Source organism: Tursiops truncatus, chromosome 1 (assembly GCF_011762595.2).
Source record: "Tursiops truncatus isolate mTurTru1 chromosome 1, mTurTru1.mat.Y, whole genome shotgun sequence".
Taxonomy (NCBI): Eukaryota; Metazoa; Chordata; class Mammalia; order Artiodactyla; family Delphinidae; genus Tursiops; species Tursiops truncatus.
In genome coordinates this window covers 50257469-50279798 of record NC_047034.1, presented here as the reverse complement: position 1 = coordinate 50279798, position 22330 = coordinate 50257469, and the positions used below count along the sequence as shown (strand labels likewise).

The window sequence follows — 22330 nt, the reverse complement described above, 5'->3', positions numbered from 1 at the left end:
AAATTATATAACCACAGATGCAAAGAATAAAGAAGGAAGTAAGTTTTCATCTAAATTTCTTTTTTCACACCTCCTTAGCCATTCCAGATGAATCCACCAAAGGAATAGCAAGTTTAGTTGCAAAACAGAGGGGCAGCCATAAGGTTCGAAACTCCATGCAGAAGGGAAGGGCCAGTGTTCGCTTTGGGCCCAGATCTCAACGGCGAGTACCTTACCGAGGAAGGGTGCCCCCTATTCTTCCAGCTGTCGTGAAGAGTGAGTTGAAAGACCTCTTGACGTTATCTCCTATTCTCCTTTCTGATTTTGAGAACGCATTTGCCAAGCGATTTGGACGATCATTCCAGTATGTGCAGTATGGCTTCTTCTCTATGTTTGAGGCGCTGAATGCTGCTGCAGATGTCATTTCTGTAGAACAGACCAGAGCAGGTTCTTTGTTGATGCTGAAGAAGAGCCTATCTGAGGAAAAGCAGAGAGGATGGCCAGCAGGTAAGCATATTAGCACTGGTAACTATTGCAGATCAGCAGACTTTGGAGCAGTTGTAGTACATATGTACGTATGTACGTAATGGCTAAGCTTCAACAGTTTGTTGAAGTTGCATCCTGGCTCTACCACTTGCTAGCTATATGATCTCAGGCGAGTTACTTAAAATGTCTAAGTCTTAGTTCCCTCATCTCTAGAATAGGAATAATAATACCTCTTGGAGTCAGGCTGAGATGGGGGTCTGTAAAGTGCCTGGCATTTAGTAAGCTCATAATAAGTGGTAGCTATTATTATGAAAACACAAGATCAGCTCTCTCTAGAGTACTGAAAAAGAACATTAGTTATATGTGTTCAGGTAAAGAAGATATAACATGGAAAATGAAAAGTTTTAAAAATAATACTAGGGCTTCCCTGGTGGCACAGTGGTTGAGAGTCCGCCTGCTGATGCAGGGGACGTGGGTTCGTGCCCCCGTCTGGGAAGATCCCACATGCCGCGGAGAGGCTAGGCCCGTGAGCCATGGCCACTGAGCCTGTGCGTCCGGAGCCTGTGCTCCACGATGGGAGAGACCACAAGAGTGAGAGGCCTGCGTACCGCAAAATAATAATAATAATACTAGTTTGTAGCATTTGCCATCTGATCTTTGCTAACACTGATCTTTGATATCCTAGCAGGCATTGTAGTAATTGATGTAGTGTAATGATAACCACCTTATTTGTATAGCAAATTACCTTGGATTCTCATACCATAGACAAGTTGGGTGAGTAACCCAATCTTATCCTTGTAGTTAAGGAAGCCAAAGCTCAAGAAAGTTAAATGACTTTCTGAAAATTTCATGACTTGAAAAGTGGTACAGCTAGAGTTAGATGCTGAACTCTTACTACTGCTCATTCAGTGAGCTTTTCCTACCCAATCACTGTCTCCCTTAAGGGCTCAGAAAACTGATGTGATCATTTGTATAGTGTCCCTCTAGACCCTTGACTGTATAGAATCTATACACTGCCTATTTGGGGAATTCTGTGCCTGTTTCAATGATTTTCTTTTTTTCTCAAAATTTGTATTTAGATTAATATAGGTGAACCATGAGAATATCATGAATTTACAAACCAATATTTAAATTGTGGTGGGAAGTGTAATTTGACAAGAATATGCTAGGGGGTTTACAGACTCTGGTCAGGGAAGGCTGTAGGGGCCACTGAGTGTTTTGAGTCTAAACCTCAACCGTATCAGTATTTGTTTTAAAAATTAAAAACAATTTTTTTTTGGCCCTGCTGCGTGACTTGTGGGATCTCAGTTCTCTGACCCCCAGCTGTTGAACCGAGGCCCCGGCCGTGAAAGCCCGGAATCCTAATCATTAGGCCACCTGGGAACTCCCTGTATCAGTATTCTTACGCTGCTCAAACTTTGGGAGAGTAACTCATGCTATTAAACTTACGTGAGATTGAGTTGTATAAAGCAGTTTGCCAACTTATTGACTTGTGGGGGGTGGATATTCCTTCCCAGTGATTGAATTGTTCATTTTCCCCATACACGGTACCTTATTCCTCATCAGGATATCTTGGAAGTAATTTTTGTGTGTGTGTGAGCTTGATCTTAGGGTAAAGAAAGAGCTAGGCCATGGTGGGGTCCGGTGATCTGTCTTTCATGTTGTATAACAGAATATACCTCTCCTGTAGTATTCCCCTCCATACAAATCTTGAAGAAAAAAAATCTATACTCTAGAAGAATATCCTTTATTCTGTAGCTTTTCATTCCCCACCCCTCCCCCCATACCACTAGATGGTTATCCAGTTTGAAAAGCATAATTCAAGCAGATTCCTTATTTGAAGACTTTTTGGTCTCCTAAACAGGATACAGCTTTTTAGGTTTATACCTATTGAATCCTGCCTCTTTGTAATTATATTCAGGTGTCCTTAAGTGGAGTTTTAGATAGCCCCAACCTTTCAGTAACACACTTATGATCTCTTGGTTTTCTTCTGTAGGTGACTAATCATTCCCTTGTATGTAAATTTTATTGGCTTAATATAAAAATGTAAGCTTACTTAATTTTTAGTTCTAAGTTGAGGGCCTAGCCTCTATATATAAATACCAGAAAACTAGAAATTGTTAGTGATAATTTTTCTCTCCTCTTCTTTTATTCGCAAAAGGTAAAATTTTTACCCAGCCTTTTAGAAGGAAGCAACAAGGGTCATATCCCACAGGCTCCCCAGTAGCAATGGCACGCTTTTCACAACCCACTTCAAACATGGAACCACCGAAGCAAATACTGGACGTGGAGAATACTTCTAGGTCAAATGTGGAGACTTCAAGGCTGAATCACACTGAAAAATTAAACCAGGTGAGATATCCGACTTTGGAGTTATAAATACACCAAAAATGTGTTTAAATTCAGTGGCTATTACTTAGCTCTCATGGAAAAGCTGACCTTTTAAAATTCAAGTCGTTCACTTATTTCACATTTAATGATGAGAAGTCTTTAATTTTGACAAAATCTAATTTATTTATTTTTTTCTTTTGGTTCTTGCCTACCTAATAGATTTTTGGTTAATCTAGAGTTACAAAAATATTTTTCTATGTTTTATTCTATAAGATTTTGATTTTAGTTCTTAGGTCTATTTCAAGTTAATTTTTGTGTAAGGTACCAGGTATGGATCAAAGTTTTCTGCATATGGATAGCCAATTATTCCAGCACTATTTTTAAATTTTTTATTATTTTTAAATTTAATTTTATTTATTTATTTTTGGCCATGGGGCACGGCATGTGAGAGCTTAGTTCCCCAACCAGGGATCCAGCATACACCTCTTGCATTGGAAGCTTGGAGTCTTCACCACTGGACTGCCAGGGGAATCCCCAGCACTATTTTTGAAGAACACTCTTTCCTCACTGGACTACCTTATTACTTTGGCACTTCTGTAAAATCTGTTGACCTCATCTATGTGTAGGTCTCTTTCAGGACTCTCTGTCTCTCTCTCTATTCTGGTCCACTGATCTACATTGATCTGTCTTTTTGCAAGTATCACACTGTCTTGATGACTGTAGTTTTATAATATGTTGAAATTATATGGTTAGGTCCTACAGCTTTGTTCTTTTAAAAATTTCTTTGGCGGGCTTCCCTGGTGGCACAGCGGTTGAGAATCCGCCTGCCGATGCAGGGAACGTGGGTTCGTGCCCCGGTCCGGGAAGATCCCACATGCCGCAGAGCGGCTGGGCCCGTGAGCCATGGCTGCTGAGCCTGCGTGTCCGGAGCCTGTGCTCCACAACGGGAGAGGCCACAACTGTGAGAGGCCTGTGTACCGCAAAAAAAAAAAAAAAAAAAAATTGCTTTGGCTATTCTAGGTTCTTTGAATTTCTGTATAAACTTAACTTGATATAAATCAGCTTGTCAATTTCTACCAAAAATAATTATGCTCTGTGATTTTGATGAGAATTGCATTGGATCTATAGATAAGTTTGGGTGGAATTGACATCTTGACAATATTGAATCTGCTGATTCCTGAGCACAGTAGAGCTCTCCATTGATTTAGATCTGTAAATTCTCTCAGCACTGTTTTATAGTATTCAGTAAACAAGACTTGCATATATTTTGTTAAAGTTACAGCTACATTTTTCATATTTCTGATACTATTATAAAGGGTATTGTCAATTTATTTTCTAGTTAATTATTGCTTGTATGTAGAAAATCAATTTTTTTTGTATATTGACCTTGTATCCTGTGACCTTGAATCAAGGTACTCCATAAACTCAACTCTAGTTTATACTGGGAGTAAAGACAGTTTTACTTCCATTTCAATCTATATGACTTTTTTTCTTACCTTATGACAAAGGCTAGTTTCTCTAGTTTAATAATGAATAGAAGTGGTGAGAGTAAAAATTCTTGCCTGGTTCCTAACTATAGGGGAAAAGCATTCATTTTTTCATCATTAACTATTATGTTAACTGTAGCATTTTTATAAATGCCCTATATTAGATTGAGGAAATACTCTTCTATTCCTAGATTCTGAGAATTTTTTCCATGAACGTATATTGAATTTTTCTCCATCCATTGAGATGATTATAGGATGTGATACTATGATTTATAATAAGAAATATATATTTGGTCTTCATCCTTTTCTGGCACGGAGCTCCTAAAACCTATGGAAATTCCTAAGTAAAGAGAGCAATAAAGGTGTCTTTTGTTATTTTAATGAGATAACTTTTGGAAATCACCTAAGGATGGGTTGCTGTTGGAGTCAGCCATGTAATTAGAGGGTTGGAGATTAAGTTCAGTCATAGCCAATGATTAATAAGTCATGCTGATATAATGACGCCTCCATGAAAACCCCAAAAGTCTGGGTTTAGAGAGCTACCAGGTTGGTGAACACCTAGAGATTTGGGGAGAATGGCATGCCAGGAGAAGGCATGGAAGTTCTTTGCCCCTTCCCATATACTTTGCCCTATGTATCTCTTCCATTTGACTTTTCCTGAGTTATATCTTTTTATTTATTTATTTTTCATTCATTAAAAATCGAGATATAATTGACATATAGCATTATATTAGTTTCAGTACAACAGGATTACAACAGGATTAGATATGTGTATGTATTGTGAAATGATCACTGCAGTAAGTGTAGTTAACATCCATCACCACACATAGTTACAAATTGTTTTTCTTGTCATGAGAACTTTTAAGATTTACTCTCTTAGCAACTTTTAATTATAGAATACATATTGTTATTAACATAGAATATATATTATTATTAATATACAATTAATATGTATATAAATAATAATTGCCATGCTGTACATTACATCCCCAGGACTGATAATAACTGGACGTTTGTACTTTTTGACCACCTTTACCCATTTTGCCTGCCCCCAGCATGCTGCCTCTGGCAACCACCCATCTGTTCTCTGTTTCTAAGAGTTTGGGTTTTTGTTGTTGTTATTTTTGTTTAACAGATTTTGTATGTAAGGGAGATCATACAGTATTTGTCTGTCTGACTTATTTTCCTTAGCATAATGCCCTCAAGGTTCATCCATTGTTATTACAAATTGTGGGATTTCCTTCTGGTTTTATGGCTGATATACATATTCCACAACTTCTTTATCCATTTATCGTTCGATGGACACTTAGGTTGTTTCCATGTCTTGGCTATTGTAAATAATGCTGCAACATGGGAGTGCAGATATCTTTTTGAGTTAGTGTTTTTGTTTCCTTCGGTTAAATACCCAGTGGTGGAGTTGCTGGATGATATGGTGTTTCTCTGTACTGTTGTCCATAGTAGCTGCACCAATTTAGATTCCCCCCAACAGTGCGCAAGGGTTCCCTTTTCTCCACACCTTTGCCAACATTTGTTATTTCTAGTCTTTTTGATAATAGTCATTCTAACAGGTGTTAGGTGATATTTCATTGTGGTTTGGTTTGCATTTCCCTGATGATTACTGATATCAAGCCACTTTTCATTTACCTATTGGACATCTGTATGTTTTTGGGAAAATGTTCAGATCCTCTGCTCATTTTTTAATTGAATTATTTAGTTTTTTTTGATGTTGAGTTGTGAGAGTCCTTTATATATTTTGGATATTAATCCCTTATCAAATATAAGATTTGCAAATATTTTCTCCCATTCATTTTATCGAGGTCTTCTTTTCTGTGCCGTAGATTTTTAGTTTGATGTAGTCCCACTTGTTTATTTTTGCTTTTGCTGCCTTTACTTTCAGTGTCAAATTCAAAATATCATTTCCAAGACCGAGGTCAATGAGCTCACCATCTAAGTTTTCTTCTAGGATTTTTATGTTTTCTGGTCTTACATTCAGGTTTTTAATCCATTTTGAGTTACTTTTTGTGTATGGTGTAGAGTTATATCCTTTTATGATAAACCCATAATCTAGTAATTAAAATGTTTCTCTGAGTTCTTTGAGCCATTATAGCAAATTAAATTGAACCCAAGGAGAGGGTTGGGTACTAAATGTCAATTAGTAAAGTTGGTTATAGTGTCATTCAGGAATTCTATATTTTTACTGATGTTTTCCTACTTTTTCCATTAATTACCGCAGGATCAGTGTTGAAATCTTCAAATATAATTGTGAATTTGTCTATTTTACCTTTCAGCTTCAGATATTATAAATCTGTTAGGTGCATACATATTTAGGATTGATATGTGTTCCTGATGAATTGCCCTATTTATCATTATGAAATGTCCCTCTTTATGGCTCATAATGTTCCTTGTTTTGGAGTCTACATTGTTTGATATTACCATAGTGATGCTAGCTTTCTTTAGATGTTAGCACTGTGTATCTTTTTATATACTTTTATTTTTAACATACCTGTTTTATATTTAAAATGTGTTTCCTTTAGACAGTATTTGGTTGTCTTGCTTCTTTATTTAATCTGTCAATCTCTGTCATTTAATGGGGGTGTGTATACCATTTATATTTAGTGTAATTACTGGTATGATTTGATTTAAGTCTAATTTTTGTGGGGTTTTTTCCTATTTTTTTCTTTTGGATTAATTTTTTTTTTTTTTTTGCGGTATGTGGGTCTCTTACTGTTGTGGCCTCTCCTGTTGTGGAGCACAGGCTCCGGATGTGCAGGCTCAGTGGCCATGGCTCACGGGCCCAGCCGCTCTGTGGCATGTGGGATCCTCCTGGACCGGGACACGAAGCCGTGTCCCCTGCATCAGCAGGCGGACTCTCAACCACTGTGCCACCAGGGAAGCCCTGGATTAATTTTTAAAAATAAAATTTTTAGACCAATTTTAGGTTCACAGCAAAGTTGAACAGAAAGTAGAGAGGGTCCCCATATACTCCCTGCCCCCACATTCATGCAGCCTCTTCTACTATGAGCATCCTGCAGCAGAGTGGTACCTTTGTTACAGTTGATGAACCTCCATTGACACATCATAATCACCCAAAGTCTACAGTTTACATTAGGGTTCACTCTTGGTATTGTAAATTCTGTGGGTTTTGACAAATGTGTAATGACATATATCCACCATTGTGGTATCACACAGAATAGTTTCACTGCCCTTCAGATCCTCTGTGCTCCATCTGCTCTTCTCTCCCTCCTCCCTAGCCCCTAGCAACCACTGATCTTTTTACTGTTTCTATAGTTCTGTGTTTTCTAGAATGTCATATAGTTGGAATCATACAAATGTTGCCTTTTAAATTGCCTTCTTTCACTTAATGATATGCATTTAAGGTTCCTTCGTGTCTTTTCATGGCTTGATAGCTCATTTCTTTTTCGTGCTGAGTAATATTCCATAGTGTGCAGTTTATCCATTTACCTACTGAAGGACATCTTGGTTGCTTCCAGGTTTTGATTATGAGTAAAGCTGCTATAAACATCTGTGTGCAGTTTTTTGTGTAGACATAAGTTTTCAGCTCCTTTGGGTAAATACCAAGGAGCATGATAGCTCTATCATATGATAAGCGTTTAGTTTAGTTTTTCAAGAAACTGCCAAACTCTCTTCCAAAGTGACTGTATCATTTTGCATTCCCACCAGCAGTGAATGAGAGTTCATGTTGCTCCACATCCTCATTAGCATTTGGTGTTGTCAGTGTTTTGGATTTTGGCCATTCTACTAAGTATATAGTGGTATCTCGCTGTTGTTTTAATTTACAATTCTCTAGTGACATATGATGTAAAACATCTTTTACTTTGCTATCTGTATATCTTCTTTGGTGAGATGTCTGTTCAGATCTTTTGCCCAGTTTTTTTTTTTTTTACTTTCATTTGCATTTATTTTTTGCAGCATTTATTCCCGGGCCATAAGTTTTTGTTTCTTCAATTTCTTCTGGGATATCTTTTTCTTCTGGGCAACCTCCTCTTCTGGTTTAGGAACAATCTGTTCTTTTTCAGTAAGGATCATCTCAATGTGGCACGGAGAGCTCATGTATGGGTTGATCCGACCATGAGCTCTATAAGTCCTGCGCCGCATCTTGGGGGCTTTGTTCACCTGGATGTGCTCAATGACCAGAGAATCTACATCTAAGCCCTTAAGTTCAGCATTACTCTCTGCATTTTTGAGCATGTGCAGTAAAAATTCAGCAGTCTTTTTGGGCCACCGACCCTGCGTCCAGCCCCACTGTTTGGCCTGGGCACACCTACCAACTCCACCATTGTAGCGACGGAATGGCACACACTGCTTCTTTAAAGTGACATCCTTCAGATACTTAGTGGCTTTTCGGATATGCATACCCTTAATGGCCTGGGCTGTTTCACGAGTGTTCTTAAAGTGAACACGAAGATTTGAACCTCTCGACTTGCATGATTTTGTGGGATTTTCTGGGTCAAGTGAATAGCGAACCATTTTTAGAGGTCACCTCAGGCCGCTGACCGGAAAAGCTTGCCCAGTTTTTAATTAGGTTGTTTGTTTCCTTACTGTTGAGTTTTAAGGGTTCTTTGTATATTTTGTATGACAACTCTTTATCAGATATGTCTTTTGCAGGTTTTTTTTTTTTTTGGCAGTTTTTGGCTTGTCTTTTCATTCTTTTGACATTGTCTTTCACAGAGCAGAAGTTTTTAATTTTAATGAAGTCCTGCTTGTCACTTATTTCTTTTATAGATCATATCTTTGGTGTTGTATCTAAAACGTCATCACCATACCCAAGGTCATCTATGTATTCTCCTATGTTGTCTTCTAGGAGTTTTAATAGTCTGTTTTACACTTAGGTCTGTGATCCATGTTAAGTTAATTTTTGTGAAGGGTGTAAGGTCTGTGTCTAGATTCAGGTTTTTGCACGTGTTTGTCTAGTTTTTCCAGCACTACTGTTGAAGATTCTCTTCTCTCCATTGTATTGCCTTTTCTCTTTGTCAGAGATCAGTTGGCTATATTTTTGTGGATCTATATCAGCATTCTTTGTTCTGTTCCATTGGTCTATTTGTCTGTTCTTTTGCCAATACCACACTGCCTTGATTACTGTAGCTTTATATTCATAGTAAATCTTGAAGTCGGATGGTGTCAGTCCTCCAAATTTGTTCTTCTCTTTCAATATCGAGGTAGCTATTCTGGGTCTTTTGTCTCTCCATATAAACTTTAGAATTGATTTCTTGATATCCTCCTGTTGTAGTTTCTTAGGACAGGGCCGAAAGTAAGCTCATCACACGATATGAATTGTGCCAAAGCACAGCAGTAGAGGGCTGCCGCTCGCTCAGGTAAAACAGCGCCGTCTGTCTTGCTGTGGTAACTTTTATTAAAGCATTATCTAGATTTACACTTTAAGACTTGTTTTCTTAACATTTCAGAAGTGCCAAAGCAGCAACCTATGTTTTTATTAATTATACAAGCAATAATTGGCTTTCGTGAGCACCTGCCGTGCTTCGTCCTTGAGCGCAAGAACAGCACAAAGTTCCCACCATTATTTTGATTACACTGAAGTAGCACAAGGACATTTCCTTGCCTTCCCACCACTCTGATTATACTGAGGACATCTCATGGATCAGTGCCCAAAGCACTCAGTGCTTCTTTTGCAGGCCCCCGGTTTGCCGGGGGCGGGGGAGCGCTCGAAGCATTCAGAACTGTTCACAACTCTGGCTTATTCGCGTGCCCCCGGTTTGCCGGGGGGGGGGGCTCAAAGCAATCAGGACTGTTTGCAGTTCTGGCTTATTCGCCAGCCCCCAGTTTGCTGGGGGGGGGCTCATGGATCACGTCTCCTTTCCATGTCCTCAGTTATCCCACTACATCCCCCCAAAAAAACTTGCTGGGATTTTGATTGGGATTGGATTGAATCTATAGATCAAGTTGGGAAGAACTGACATCTTGACAGTATTGAGTCTTCCTATCTGTGAACATGGAATATCTCTCCATTTATTTAGTAGTAGTTCTTTGATATCTTTCATCAGTGTTTTGTATTGTTCCTCATATAGATTGTACCTATTTTGTTAGATTTATATCTAAGTGTTTCATTTTGGGGACACTAATGTAAATGGCTATGTGTTTTTCCTTTAGAATTCCACTTGTTCCTTGCTGGTATATAGGAAAGTGATTGGCTTTTGTATTATTAACTTTGTATTCGCCAATGTTGCTATAATTGCATATTCATTCCAGTTTTTTGGTTGATTCTTTGGGATTTCTATATAGACAAATGTGTCATCTTCAAGCAAAGATAGTTGTATTTCTTCCTTCTGAATTATTATACAGTTGACCCTTGAATACTGCAGGGGTTAGGGGTGCCCACCCCTTGCACAGTCAAAAGTCTGCATATATGTTTTGACTCCCCCCAAACAACTACTGATAACCTGCTGTTGACCAGAAGCCTTACTGATAACATAAGCATTTGATTAACATGTTTTATATATTATATGTTAGTATATACTGTATTCTTGTAATACGGGAAGCTAGAGAAAAAATGTTAAGAAAATCATAAGAAAAATACATTTACAGAACTCTACTATATTTATCAACAAGATGAATCATCTGTCAGTACTTATATCAATATTGTTTTATATGATACAAAACACTGTATATATTATACATATTACTAACTAGACATCAGAAATGAAAAGATAATGTGAAACAGAAAATATTAGTTACAGGTACAGTGATTCATGCATTGATGTTGTAGAAGCAGCAATGTGATTGCTTTATGATAGCCTAAAGTAATCGATATGATTCCTTCATGGTAGCCTAGCCTAACTAACGAATGACTTATAAAATTTTTATGACATTCAGTATTATATTCATAATACAGTATTGGAAGCATTGTTTCATTTTTTTAAAAAAACACTTACCTGTGATGATAGGCTGATGAGCAGTTTCTCCAGTTATGAGAGACATACTGTACAGTAATATAACTCTTTAAAAGCACAGTTATAAAAAAGTAAGAAAATGAAGACATTTTTATATTAAATATCACTCATCTTATGCCTATGTAAGGATAGACCAGTATTTACATGTATTTTATGCATTCATGACATACCTTTTAAAATTTTTTTGAATATTTCTAGGCTACGCGGTTCACCTACAAGTTTGTTCAACTTGTCATAAACCTCCAAAACTTTTTAATATATTTACTGAAACAAATCTGTGTGTAAGTGGATCTGTACAGTTCAAATCCATGTTGTTCAAGGGTCAGCTGTGCTTTCTATTTCCTTTTCTTATCTTATTGAATTATCTAGGACTCCTAGAACAGTATTGAAAAGCAGAGGTGAGAGGGGGACATCCTTACCTTATTCCTGATTAAGTATTTTTTATGGTTCTGTTTTGTTGCTGTTATTTGTTTATTAGTTATAACTCTTTAAAAATATTTTTAATGGATGCCTTAGGGTTCTCAACATATGTTTTTAATTTATCACAGTTGATCCTCATGTAATATTATACTATTTCATGTAGATTAAGAACTTTAGAACAATAGATTTACATTTCTCTCTTCCCATCCTTTGTGCCATTTTTGTGATACATTTTAATTGTGTATATGTTATAAGCTCCTTAATGCATTTTTATTTTTGCTTTAAAGTATTTATTTTGAATAAGCAACATTTAAGTAATAAAAATATTAAAATAAATTACCTATTTATTTTTAAAAGTTCCAATCCTTTGCACCCAAATTTCCCTTCAGTATAATGTTCCTTCTGCCTGGAAAATTTTAACGTTTCCTATAACATAAATATGTTGGCAATGAATATTCTCAGCTTTTGTTCATCTGAAAAAGTCTTTGTCTTCATTTTTGAGTGATACTTTTTCTGGGTATAGAATTCTGGGGTGATAGTTCTTTTTCTTTTAGAACTTCAGAGACAGTTTCATTGCTGTCTGGTCTGCATAGTTTCTGACAATAAGTCTATAGTCATTCTTTGTTCTTCTGTATATAACGCGTTTTTTTTTCCCCCTTTGATGCTTTCAAGATTTTCTTTATCATTGTTTTTCTGCAGTTTCATTCTGGTGTCCCTTGGTAGAGTTTTCTTTATTTGTTCTGGTTGAAATTTACTGAGCTTTTTGCAGATGAGTTTTATAATTTTCATGAGATCTGGAAATTTATTTCTAATTAAAAATCTTTATTGAAGTATGATTGACATACAAAAAGCTGTATATGTTTAATGTATACAACTTGATGAATTTGGAGATAATTATATACCTCTGAAACCATCACCACAGCCAATACGATAAACATATTCATCACCTGCCCTCTTTATTTTTATTTTATTCTATTTATCTTATATGTTTATTTATTTATTTTGGCCATGCCACGTGGCTTGTAGGATTTTAGTTCCTCAACCAGGGATTGAACCCAGGCCCTTGGCAGTGAGCACGCAGAACCCTAACCACTGGACCACCAGGGAATTCCCTATTTTTATTTATTTTTAAATTTTTGTGATAAGAACACTTAACATAAGATCTACCCTCCTAGAAAATTTGGAGAATTTTTGTCTTCAAGTATTTTTTCCCCTTTCTTCTTCTTCTAGGATGCCTATATTAGACTGCTTGTTATTTCCTTGTGGATTGTTGGGGCTCTGTTCTTTTTTTTTTCTCTGAGTCTCTTCCCCTCCACCTCCCCACTGTGTGCTTCATTTTAGGTACTTTCTCTTGCTGTCTTCAAATTCAGTGATCTTCTGTTGCATTTAATCCCATCCAGATTATTTTTCATTTTAGACATTATATTTTTAAGTTCTACATATTCTACTTGGATCTCTTTTATGTCCTTTATTTATTTCTTTATTATGTTCATACTTTCTTTATATACATAAGCATATTTATAAGATTTATAATAACTTTTAATGACCTTAACTGCTAATTTTATCATCTTCATCATTTCTGTGTTTTGAATTTATTTTCCTTCTTTTTTTTTTTTTTTGACTGCACCACAGCATGTGACATCTTAGTTCCCCAACCAGGGATTGAACCTGTGCCCCCTGCAGTGGAAACACGGAGCCCTAACCAATGGACCACCTGGGAATTCCCTATTTTCCTTCTTGATGTGGTCACATTCTCCTACCTCTTTGCATGGCTGGTAACTTTGATTAGCTGCTAGACATTATGAATTGTTGAGCTTCACTCAGTTAATTTACTTGGAATCGATCATTTTGAGTTTTGCTTTTAAGATTTGTTAGGGCGGGTAATATCAATTGAATTGTGTTCCTTTAAAATTCATATGTTGAAGCCCTAACCCACAATGTGATAGTATTTGGAGGTGGGGCCTTTGGGAAGTAGAGTTCGATGAAGTTGTGAGGGTGGAGCCCTCGTGATGGGATTAGTGCCCTTATAAGAAGAGAAACCAGAGAGCTTGCTCTCCTCCATGTGCATACACCAAGGAAAGGCCGTGAGAGCACACAGCAAGAAGGCAGCCATCTGCAAGTCAGAAAGAGAATCCTCACCAGGATCCAACTATGCTGTGTCAACCGAAAAAAATTGCACAACCTGTAAGTAGAGAGTTATGTTTTATTCAGCAGACATTCTTAGTACTCCAAGCCTGGGAGACAGCCTCTCAGATAAACGCTGACAAAACTGTTCCAAAGAGGAAGGGGGGGAAAACCAGGATATATAGGAGTTTTTATAACAATACCAGGTAGTTGGAACAAAAGACTACTCTAAATAAAACAAAACTAGATATCTCAAGTTATGGAATTTAGTTAGCACTTTTTTTTTTTTTTTTTTTTTTTTTAGCACTTTCTTATGTAGGGGAAGATGCAAGAGTCTGGGTTCACTGAAATAATTCCTTTGATATGCACCTCAGCTATCTGGGGCCAGTATCCTATGATTTCCCATCCTGAGTTTCCTCAGGCTGCACCGTTGGAAGTAGCTGCAGTCCGATGGCTGCTAGATGGTGGGCATTCCTTGTTTTTATCCTGAGTTCCATCAGGGCTCACCATCTGGGGTAGCTACAATTGCTGATGACTTCGACATCCTTTATTTACTGATATGGCAAGCGATATTTTATTTCTTAGCTGGAACCCTGATCTTGGGCTTCCAGCCTCCAGAACTGTGAGAAAATACATTTCTGTTGTTTAAAGCTACCTAATCTAAGTTATTTTGCTATAGAACCCTTAGCAGGCTAAGACTGCTAGTCCAGAGAAACCTTCAGTCTAGAGCTCATTTGGCTCCACCACTGAGGCATTACCTTTCTGAGGATTCACCTGGATGTGTTAAGAGGTCCTTCCATTCTGCCTTAGTGGGAGCACTTAATGTTTCTCAGCTCTCTGTGAGCTCTGGGTATTGTTTGGCCTCTTGCTTCTTATCGTTTGTTTCCCCAGCCTCAGAGAACATCCCCTTCCCCCACCTTATGCACACATCAGTACTCATCCAGAAACTTGAGGGGTCCCTCTGCAGACCTGCAGAGCTATATCTCTCTGTGCCAATCCCTACTCTCCATACCTACCTGTGTATTAGCATCCTTTTCCTCCCCAAACTGGAATCTGTCTCCTCAGTTCATCTGTTTCTATTACCTCTTTCTCTGCTACAGACTGAACTCTCCAGGCTGTCAGGTGAGGCAGTTTAAGACTCACCGCTCAGTTGCAGCACTGTTATTTAACATCTGTAACTCATTATTTTCGACCTGTTTATGGCAGGACAGTGGGAGCCATAACTTTGTTTTGAATGATGAAGTTTTCTTAATACAGAAAACTCAGCCTAAGAAAGTTACTCACAGTCCTACTGCCAAAAGATAGTTTTCACTCCTGTTCCTTTCATAGTGATTTCCCCGTTGTTTAGATTTCTTTTGTTTTTCCTGACATTTCCTGTGCTGGAGAGACCTGACACCAGCATGGTCATCTTCCTTGGTAGATAAACTGACTGTATGTTTGTCAATTCCTGTCTTTATCTTTGAAATTCAGAAGGTTACAATGAACTAACTGTTGGACTCTTTTTCATTAATTTTTTTTTTTTTTTTTTTTTGCGGTACGCTGGCCTCTCACTGTTGCGGCCTCTCCCATTGTGGAGCACAGGCTCCGGACGCGCAGGCTCAGCGGCCATGGCTCATGGACCTAGCCGCTCTGCGGCATGTGGCATCTTCCCAGACTGGGGCACGAACCCGTGTCCCCTGCATCGGCAGGCAGACTCCCAACCACTGTGCCACCAGGGAAGCCCCATTAATTTTATCAAAAAATATTTTCATTTTTAAAAATGATTTTTTTCCAAACTGATATCCAGAAAAGTTGTACAACTAATGGTATGTTAGTGTCTGTTTTCTCCATACCTTTTGGTTATATAACCCATGGGATTTCATGTGGTTGTTAAAAACTCAAATGTTAATTCTTGAAACAGGGTTAAATACAAAAATATTTTTTCTGACCGAAAGCTGTACATAGTCTAATTGTTTCATATCCATTTTTGGTTACTGACAAAGTCGAGCTTTTAAAATGGTTTATTAGCCACTTTAATTTATTTTGATGAATTATCTGTTCTCTGCCTATTTTTCTCTTGAGATATGCTCATCTTAATGAGTGGAAGAAAGTTTGCTTAGTCAATTTTTGCTTAGTGAAGTGAAGGAATTTTGGCTGTCATAGGCTAGAAATGTATTTTTCTAAATTGTCATTTTCCTTTTTTGAAATAGAAGTTCACAAGTTAGGAATATCAAATCTGTTAGTCTTTTTCTTTTACTTCTGCCTCTGATCTCATACCTACAAAGCTCTTCCCCGCTTGAAGGTTTAAAATTGGTTTCTCACTCATCATAATCTGCAGTATATTATAGACAAAAAGGGAACTGTTATTTGTTTGAGAGACCATGGTATGCCCTGCACTTTCTTATATTGTCTCATTTTAAGTTACTCATAAAACAGGATATCTGGGATATTAGACTTATAATTCTTATTTTACAGACTAAGCAACTGAGGTGTGAGAGGTTAAATAATTTCTTAATTAGAAAGTTTCACTGCAAAAACTTAAACTCAGATTTGTCTGTTCGCATTGTTCTTCATGGTTCTGCATATGCATAAGCATCTAGAGGGAGACAACTCATATCTTTTTCAGCTTAAATGACCTACTACGCTAAGCAGATGCTCAATAAGTCTTAGGAAATTTAACTCTAGTGAACACATGGCAACTAGATGTGTCATTTTTCCAGCTGAAGTCTCAAATAATAGCCTTTAGAAGCTTTATTCAAATTGCAATGCAGCAATGAACTTTAAATTAGGATCAGCTCACTTTTTTTTTGTATAGAAAAAATTCTGAAAGTTCACAAGAGAAATAATTATTCAGAATAGGCATTATCTGTTTTCTAGTCGTTCTGATGAGTTTTGAAATATTTATCTGTCTCAAATTCCCTTCGTCTAAGACCCTGCGGCGAGCCGTTTCTGACCGGCAGAATAACGAGCCGCCACACGCAAGATTCTTCTCGTATCACACTTTATTGGAGCACAGCTTGGTTGAAGAAAGATGGAAGGAAGACCCCGCAATCCTATAGCAGTCTGCTTATATAGGGATTAAGAACATGTGTCGCTCTGTGATTGGCTTTCGCCGATGGTGCGATTTGTGAGCCAGCATCGGATAGGTCGCTACTCAGCGCAAGCGCAGTGGCCACAGGAAGGATGACTCAGCTTATTTCAGCTTCCTGCCGCGTAGCAGTTAGCTGACCGCGCCCTACAAGACCCTAACAGCAATGGAATGCCTAACCTTTCCACTGTTGGTGCTAATGCCTTACGCAAAATTATAGTCATCCAAAGACTTCAATTAAACTGCTCATCTGCACTAAGAATAAATAAAACATAAACCTCCATTTTATAGTAACACACGCATATACACAAATCAAAAGATTAATTTACCTTAAAGAAGATCCAAGGATCATGGGAATTCTACATGCTGATTTGGAGGGGAGAGAAGTGACAAGGTTAGACACCAAAGAGAAACTTGCCAAGCTCGTGATGTTGCCCAAGGCGAAATTCTGAGTTAGAAGCACATTTACCATGTCTAAATGACGTAACTAAGTAGAATCTAAATCAATGTGACTTTAATATAAATGGTGTTCTGTGCCTCCTGTGTAATGCTCTCAGAGTGCTAGGCCAGGCAAGTCTCCAGGGCCAGAAGACCTGTTGGGTTCCTGAGTCATCTTTGGGCTGGGGGTCCATTGGGAAATAAAGCTTTGGAGGTTAATAAAGACTGGGACCCTGAATGTTTCAGTATTCAGCAAGTCTGCTTAGCAACCAACGTCCTAGCAAAGGTCATAAGCAAAGAAAAATTGTGAAAGCTGTGAGAGAAAAAAGGAAGAGACAAGAATTGCCCTGAATTTGAGACATAATCTAATTAGGTACAGACTAAGAGAGAAAGAGAATGAGAGGCATGAAAAATATTGGGACAGTGCCTTAAAATTACAAAGTTCTTTTATGTTTCTTTATTGGACCTTCATGAGAACTTCAAGAGAAAAATATTGTTATGGCAGAAAACTAGACCCAGAGAAGTTAAGTTGACCCAAGACAAACAGCTAGAACAGGGCAGCCCAAAATACATTTTCCACCCCTGGGTCCACATCTCATGTTTTCTGGTGCCTTATGCTTTCTGCTGCATAGGAATGAAGAATATAGAACATTCTGTAATGTAGGTGCTAATTCTGTCATGTGGGATATAGAAAGGACTAAAGTAGTCAAGACTGTCTTCCAGGGGAAAGTGAGATTTGAGTTGACCTGTGTGGGAATTGGTGAGGGGGAATGGTTGACAGTGAAGTTTTGAACTAGATTGACTGAGTCGAACTTCACCACTGCCACTTTTCAGCCATGTAAACTTGGCAAATTGATTAACTTCTTTGTAACTCAGATTTCTCATCTGTAAAGTGTGGATAACTTTTGTATCATAAATGGGTTAAGATTTGTAAAGTGTCTAGAATAGTTCTTGACAGTTGTACACCCTCAATAAATGATAGCATGATAGTTAATCTCTAAAAAAAAATTGGTTTCTTTTTGATTCATGGCTAAAAAGAAAACTTAAAGTTTTAATCTAGCTGGATTATAATTTGGGGTGTGTAATTTTGTGTTTCTGTGCCAGTTCTACACTGTGTCAACTGAAAAAAAATGCACAACCTAAAAGTTGTATGTGAGTTATGTTTTATTTGGGGACCTTACTGAGGACTGTAGCCTGGGAGACAGCCTCTTATCTGATCATCTGTATTTTATGGTTTTTTTCAGTGAACGTATATTATTTTTGTCATAGAAAAAACATTTAGAAAACAATCAGTTTCTCCTTTGTAAAATGAGGACTGGAGCTTCTTTTTCACCTGCAAGAGGAACAGGCAGGCTTGTTCATTAGTATCCTACCTTTTCCCATTTTCCTGCTTTATTTCACAAAAGCAAATGGTTAGAAAAATTTAAACCCTGTTTTTGCAAGACATGAATAATCTACTTACCACATTCTATTCAATTTCCTTTATTTTGACCTCTTCAGAGGAAGTTTAGATGAGGGATGAAAATGTGAATGGGCAAGTATGGATTAGCTGTTATCATTCTAATGAATGAAGCCTCAGACACTGTCCAGCCCAGCTCTTCAGAATTCTCTGCCTTAGTGTATAGACCTAGACTACAGCTAACAGTGATGTTACTTCACTTCCCATTAACAGGTTATTGCTCATAAGAGTGTTTGGTCAAAGTAACAGGGATCTGACATTTCTTTGTTCTCCAGCCTTACAACTAAGAGTACTGTCAATGAAAAAAATTAATAGTCGATCTAAGAAAGAAATGGGAAATTTTATTCGAGCCAGCCTGAGAATTATAACCCGGGAATTATAACCTTGTCTTTCAGAAAGCTCTGAAAACTGTTCCACCTGTTAGAGGTCAAGGCACAGTTACATCAGTGTTTGAGACAAAGGGTTATACATCAAAGTAACATACTGACAGTTTACATAGTTCAACAAGGCAATTAGTAGGTTGTTGTGACCCCCCTACAGGATTGAGAAAGGAATTTTATCTCCTAAGGAGTTACTTTGCTGGAGCCAGGAGGAAATTGGTTTTTTTTGCTTTTATTTTTGTTTTTTGGCAAGTAGGCATTCCTGTGTCTTTCAAGGGGATCTAGTTAATGTATACTGCAGATGTACAATACACAGTAAAGCAGGTAGTGGCTCAAATGCACAGAGAGAGAATTTTATGTTTAATTTTTCTTGTCCTGTCTTAACATTATTTCATCAGCACCCCATCCTGCCCTACTTTTAGAAAATTTATTGTAATATTCAGCATGAGATTTAAAGTAGGTAAACCTGGAATTATAAAAGAAGTTCTGATCTTAAATGAATTAAAAATCAGGGCTGGGTCTTAGTTTGCAACTAACTTTTTCACTCAAATAATTGATAGTTTTTACATGAATTAGATGCTGTGATTTGTATTGAATATAAGAAAAGAAGGATTTTAAATTTCACGTGATGACCTGGCTCCAGTGTCTGTTAAGAGTATCCTCAACAAGTAACTGGATCTATTAAGCAATTACTGTCAAAAGGAGCCCTTCAGTAGTTCTTTAGTGCAATTCTCTGGAAGTTGCATTCTCTGGCCAACTTAGAGTAGCTGTTCCCTGCCTATTTTCCCATGAGTTCAGATGAAATTTTTAGTTTGGCAAGTCAAATTTCATACTGCCTAGTTTTTAGTCAAATGAGATACTTAGCAAATATTTGAGCAGTTGAAAGCGTCACTCCTGTATGTGTGTCTGTGCCAGTTTTGTGATCTTTATCAGAACTGTATTAATGTTTTACCATATGGCCAAAAGACCTGCTGTATATCCCTCTGAGACGTAACTTCTGTTCCTTCCTGCTTTTAGCTTCATGTATTTTCCTTCCAAAATGCTTCCACCCTCATGTTTCTAAATATCACCCAGGTGTCTATGTTTTTAAATTTTTTCTCTTATTACAAAAGTAATACAGATAGATTGCAAAAGATTTGAAATACAGGAAAGCACAGAAGAAAATTAAAATCACATATTCTTTTATCACCCAGAAAAGTTGACTTTTTCTTTTTTAAAAAAATAAAATTTAGCATCATTCTGGTTCAGGTTTGTGACGTGCTTTTTTAGTCAGAATTATGAACATCCCACATTGTTAAATATTGTAATGCAACATAATTTTTAATGGCACTATGGATATGCCATAATTTTTTAACTTGGGGATTTTTTTTTAATGTTTTATTTTTTATTGGGGTATAGTTGTTTTACAATGTTGTGTTGGTTTCTACTGTATAGCAAAGTAGAAACCCTATGCTATACAGCAGGTTCTCATCAGTTATCTATTTTATACATATTAGTGTATATATGTCAATCCCAATCTCCCAATTCATCTCACCCCCTCTTTCCCCCTTGGTGTCCATACGTTTGTTCTCTACATCTGTGTCTCTATTTCTGCCTTGCAAACTGGTTCATCTGTACCATTTTTCTAGATTCCACATAAACTTGGGGATTTAGACTGTTGCTATTTTTGCAATTAAACATAACCTTATTGATGAAAATCTTGATCACATTTGCAGATATCTCTGTTACTCCCCCGGATAAAATTCTAGAGGAGCAATCACTACATCTAAAGGAATGTGTACTTTTATAGCTTATCATGTATGTAGTTAGGTTGTCCTCCATAAAAGTTGTTTCAGTTAACACTCACATGAGATGCATGTGTATGTGCTTCTTTCCTTGTACCTTTGCTAGTACTCAGTATAAATGGACACTTCTTCAGAACACCCTCCCCTGACCTCTCCCTCCTCACCAACCCTAGTCTAAGTTAGATCTCACATTGCTTTCCTAACACTTTCAGGCATAGTATTCTATCATGACACTCTGTGGGTTTTTCATAATGTTTATCATAATTGTAATTATGTAGTTATATGACTGTCTCATGTTGGTCTCCCATCACTAGACTGCAAGTTCCATGAGGGCAGTGATCATACCTAGTTTATTTACACCTGTATATTCAGTGCTGAGTACAATGTGAAGCACATAGTTTGTGTTCAGTACATATTTGTTAAATGAATAAATGAGCATTATTGTAAAAATAATATTCCAATTTGATAGGCAAATAACTATATCTGACTATTAATGTCTGTTTATTAGAGGTTGAACTTTATTGGCTAGCTAGTGTTAATTTTTAATCAATTGCCTATTCCTATCTTCATCCATTTTTCTGAGGAGTATATCTTTTTGATTCAAAGCTCTTCTCTGCCCCTTCTCTGGTTCTGTAGGCTCCTATCTGAATATGGCATATATATATATATATATAGTGGGTTCGTTTCCATCTTTATTTATGCCCCTATTTATGATCTTTTGTTCACTTGATTTATTGTCCATTTTTTCTATTTGGTATGTAGGCATCTGACAGTAAAACATCGTTGAAATCAGGGTGTCCTCTTGATTACTTTCTTCATGTCAATCACTGATTATCTCCCACTCCTACTTCTCCCCCACAACATTATAACGTTTGCCCTCTACTTATCTACTTATCTAGATAGTCCCAGGATTACTTGGACTTTAAAAAATCTCCCTCACCGCATTCAGTTTAACGTCAGCTTGAGTTACTCATCTAGCTTGAGGCAAAAAACATTTTTCTCTTATCTTCTTGAGATGCATTCTGTTCCTAGCTAAGAGCCTATCATTTTGACATCTTAACCCAGGCTTGGCAAATATTGGGTTGGCTAAAAACTTCGTTCGGTTTTTTCCATAAGATGGCTCTAGTAGCACCTAGTTGTCTTTAGCTTCATTTGAAACAATTTTGTTAGGTTGTATTGTGACAGCTGTCATATCAACGTGCATTAAAAAAAAACTTATCAGAATTGGTGAATTTTTGTGTAGCTGTGAAAAGTGACCCTTTCTTTGTCCCCTGAAACACCTAGCACAGTGGTAATTTACAGTAAGCCCCCTACATATGAACCTTCAAGTTGTGAACTTTCAAAGATGCGAACGTGCGTTCCACCAGCGTCCGGTGTGAGTGAAATTGCAGCTTGCCCTCTGTCTCCTATTGCTGACGATCCTTCAGCTCTACCGTCTCCCACCTCCTT

General features: G+C 37.4%; 2 protein-coding genes across 2 annotated transcripts in view; one reads left to right on the top strand and one right to left on the bottom strand.

Moving 5' to 3' along the window:
* Nucleotides 1–22330, top strand: part of TDRD5 (tudor domain containing 5) — a 93764-nt gene that overhangs the window by 6394 nt on the left and 65040 nt on the right. Inside the window, exons 3-4 of the mRNA XM_019918694.3 lie at nucleotides 79–486; nucleotides 2627–2817. Coding sequence (XP_019774253.2) covers nucleotides 79–486; nucleotides 2627–2817 — 599 coding nt within the window. The remainder of the gene's footprint in view (nucleotides 1–78; nucleotides 487–2626; nucleotides 2818–22330) is intronic.
* Nucleotides 8173–8801, bottom strand: LOC109547183 (large ribosomal subunit protein uL22-like). The gene has a single exon (XM_033854216.2). It carries the CDS (start codon nucleotides 8769–8771, stop codon nucleotides 8217–8219), a length of 555 nt encoding a protein of 184 aa, XP_033710107.1. The 5' UTR covers nucleotides 8772–8801; the 3' UTR covers nucleotides 8173–8216.

Coding starts and splice junctions, on each gene's coding strand:
- LOC109547183 (XM_033854216.2), bottom strand. CDS start 8,771: ATGGTTCGCTATTCACTTGACCCAGAAAATCCCACAAAATCATGCAAG.